Raw genomic sequence first — 2,563 nt, 5'->3', positions numbered from 1 at the left:
TATTTGAACCTGATCCAGCCGTATAGATCCTCATAGATGACCTAAGTCTGACCTACATGAGGCCGTCTTAGAGGCCGTTAACTTCAAACATCCCATCAGGCCGAGGGCATTCTCGTCCTTCGACAAAATCTTTACCTCCAAGAGAATTTGACACCATGGATCTGCTTGCAATCCACGTCCCTATCAACCCCTGCACGTGTCTGCCTTCCCCACCCGGCCATCCCTAATTATGCAGACCAATACCTATCGTTCATCCTGATTCGTCCACGTGTCCTTGTTCTCGAAATCCCCCCTAACTTTTTCCGTATAAAGAAAAGGCGTATCCCCTGTGCGTGTTCTTGTTGGGAGTCGAAGCCAAGGACACTCCTCGCCCTCCCATTGGTCCGTTCCCTCGCCCTCCGACACCGGCGCCTTCACGTGCTCTCCTTCTCTCCTCGCGCCACGTGTCCCTTCTACCCAATCGCTGTACCCGATGCTCGCCCGACACGTTCCACGAAGGACACGTGTCAAGGCCTCCCCCAGCTATTTAAGGCCCCTCCCCCCTCCTGCTCTGCCTTAAGGCGCCTCAAAAAAAAAGAAAGAAAAAATTGTGAGGAAAATTACAAGGTGGCGATGGAGAGGAGAGGAGGATGCTGCATCTCGAAGTATGGAGGGGAAGGAGGAGGAGATTATCGTGCTGACGTGGCGTGGAAAGTTGGCCGGATTATGCTCAGGTTCCGGCCGATCGCGCCGAAACCGGAGGCGGCGGCGCCGGTTGCCGCTGTGGCGCCGGCGGAGACGAGGACGGCCGGGAGGGCGAGGAGGAAGGCCGGAGGCGGCGGCGGAGGGAGGGAGGGTAGAAGGGGAAGGAAAGGGAGAAAAATAGTAACAGGGGCATTTAAGGAAGAGACGGGAGCATATAAGGAAGAAAAGGAAGAAAAGTTGTCATCCTCCTCGTCCGACTTGTCGGCAGCGGGGTCCGGGACGACGGTGACGCTGCCGCTGATGCCGGAGACACCGGAGAGGAAGGAGGCCGCGCCGCCGGCGGAGGTCCCGGCGGTGCCGTACCTGATCCCGGCGTGGCTACGAGGACGGGAAGGAGGAGCAGCCGGCGGCGGGGGAGGGGGAGGAGAGGTGGTGGCGCCGCGTCCAGTGAGGCCGGCGGGGTCGTGGGTGACGGTGGAGTGCGTGACGGACACGTGGCGGGAGGGGGAGGTCGGTGCTGCGGTCCCCGGCGGCGACGAGGCCGTCAGAGCGGCGCTAGAAGCCGACGAAGCTTGTCCTGGCGTCATATCCGACGCGTGGGACCGGGTGACGTGGACCAACGAGGCTTATAGGAGGATGGTGGTGGGGCGGGCGGCGGAGGATGGGAAGCAGGGAGCAGAGGAGGAGGAGGAGGAGGACGTGAGGGTGGCGCTTGTGACGAGGGGGATGGTGCCGGGCGCTACGTGCCGGGCGTTCACGTGCCGTGTTCGCGTGCGTTACTCGAGCCGGCGGCGAGGGAGGGGGTCGCTGGCGGCGCCGTGCGACGTCTGGCGGATGGATGACGGCGGTTACGCGTGGAGGCTCGACGTCAAGGCCGCTCTCAGCCTTAGCTTGGGGAGATAAATAGAAGGACGGAGATGGACCTGAAATAAATGGCATATAGAAAGATGGCAGAGGGGGTTAGTTGTAAATATCTTTTGGACGGAGTCCTTGAGCTCTCGATAAGCGCAATAATGGCTGATATGGTGGAGGTGTAAGATGGGAAGATGGGGAGGAGGACAGGTTTCAGCAGTGGAAGGGACGTGCAAGGCTGGGAGGGGGCCAGGTGGCAGATGCTTGATGGGACGTTGCTTTGTGGAATGTAAGACGTGGCATCATGTAACTAAATGGTGGAGTGAGGTTGGAGAGAGATCGGAAGAGAGAATAGAGAAGTTCTATGCTGACGAACTGTAATCTCACATAGCTTTCTCTCTCTCTCTCTCAATCTCTCCGATGTTTGTTCCCGGGATGTGTGGGGATTTACCTTTGCTTTTGGTGTCGTATCTTGATGAGATGAAAAAAGTAAGCTAGATTTGGCCCGTTGCTTTTCTTACCAGAAAATTAATAAGACAAACTAAAAGGAGGCGTCTGCATGCTGGTTGTGGGCGAAGGACGCAGGGTGGGTGGGTGCCCGTGGGTTGGCCCAATGACATTGGGTGGGCACAAATCCACAATCAAGGGAGATTCTCGGGTTCGTATATCTGCAGAGATTGACTTGAACTAAAACAAAAGAATGAGTTGTTACCAATGACATTATATTGGTCCATCATTGTTTACATTTTGAGCCATCGGTAGACGCATTTTAACTTTACAGAAATAATGGTGCAAGTATGATCAGTTTTTTCTTAGAGGAAGTGGTATGTAGGTTCATGGATAAGTTTTTGAGAACATGGTGGTTATCATCTAAAGAGACGGTGGTATGAGTCATCTTATACAAAGTAAAAAATGATTTATTTTTTTTTGCATCGGTACATTTGGTACATCATAGAGATTATATATAAATTCATATAAAAAAAATAATATAGGTTTGATATAAGATTATGTTAATAAAGAAAAATAA

At 53.8% G+C, this 2,563-nt stretch overlaps 1 protein-coding gene across 1 annotated transcript; it reads left to right on the top strand.

Moving 5' to 3' along the window:
• The first annotated feature begins 372 nt into the window (after nucleotides 1–372).
• LOC103715873 (uncharacterized) lies at nucleotides 373–2,358 on the top strand. Its single transcript, XM_039118241.3, has one exon. It carries the CDS (start codon nucleotides 613–615, stop codon nucleotides 1,585–1,587), a length of 975 nt encoding a protein of 324 aa, XP_038974169.2. The 5' UTR covers nucleotides 373–612; the 3' UTR covers nucleotides 1,588–2,358.
• Nucleotides 2,359–2,563: the final 205 nt, after the last annotated feature.

Source organism: Phoenix dactylifera, chromosome 4 (genome assembly GCF_051530095.1).
Source record: "Phoenix dactylifera cultivar Ajwa chromosome 4, Ajwa_hap1_PhDact_Kaust_v1.1, whole genome shotgun sequence".
In the NCBI taxonomy this organism is placed as follows: Eukaryota; Viridiplantae; Streptophyta; class Magnoliopsida; order Arecales; family Arecaceae; genus Phoenix; species Phoenix dactylifera.
Note: the sequence above shows the minus strand (reverse complement) of the source record. Positions and strands in the feature narration are given on the sequence as shown.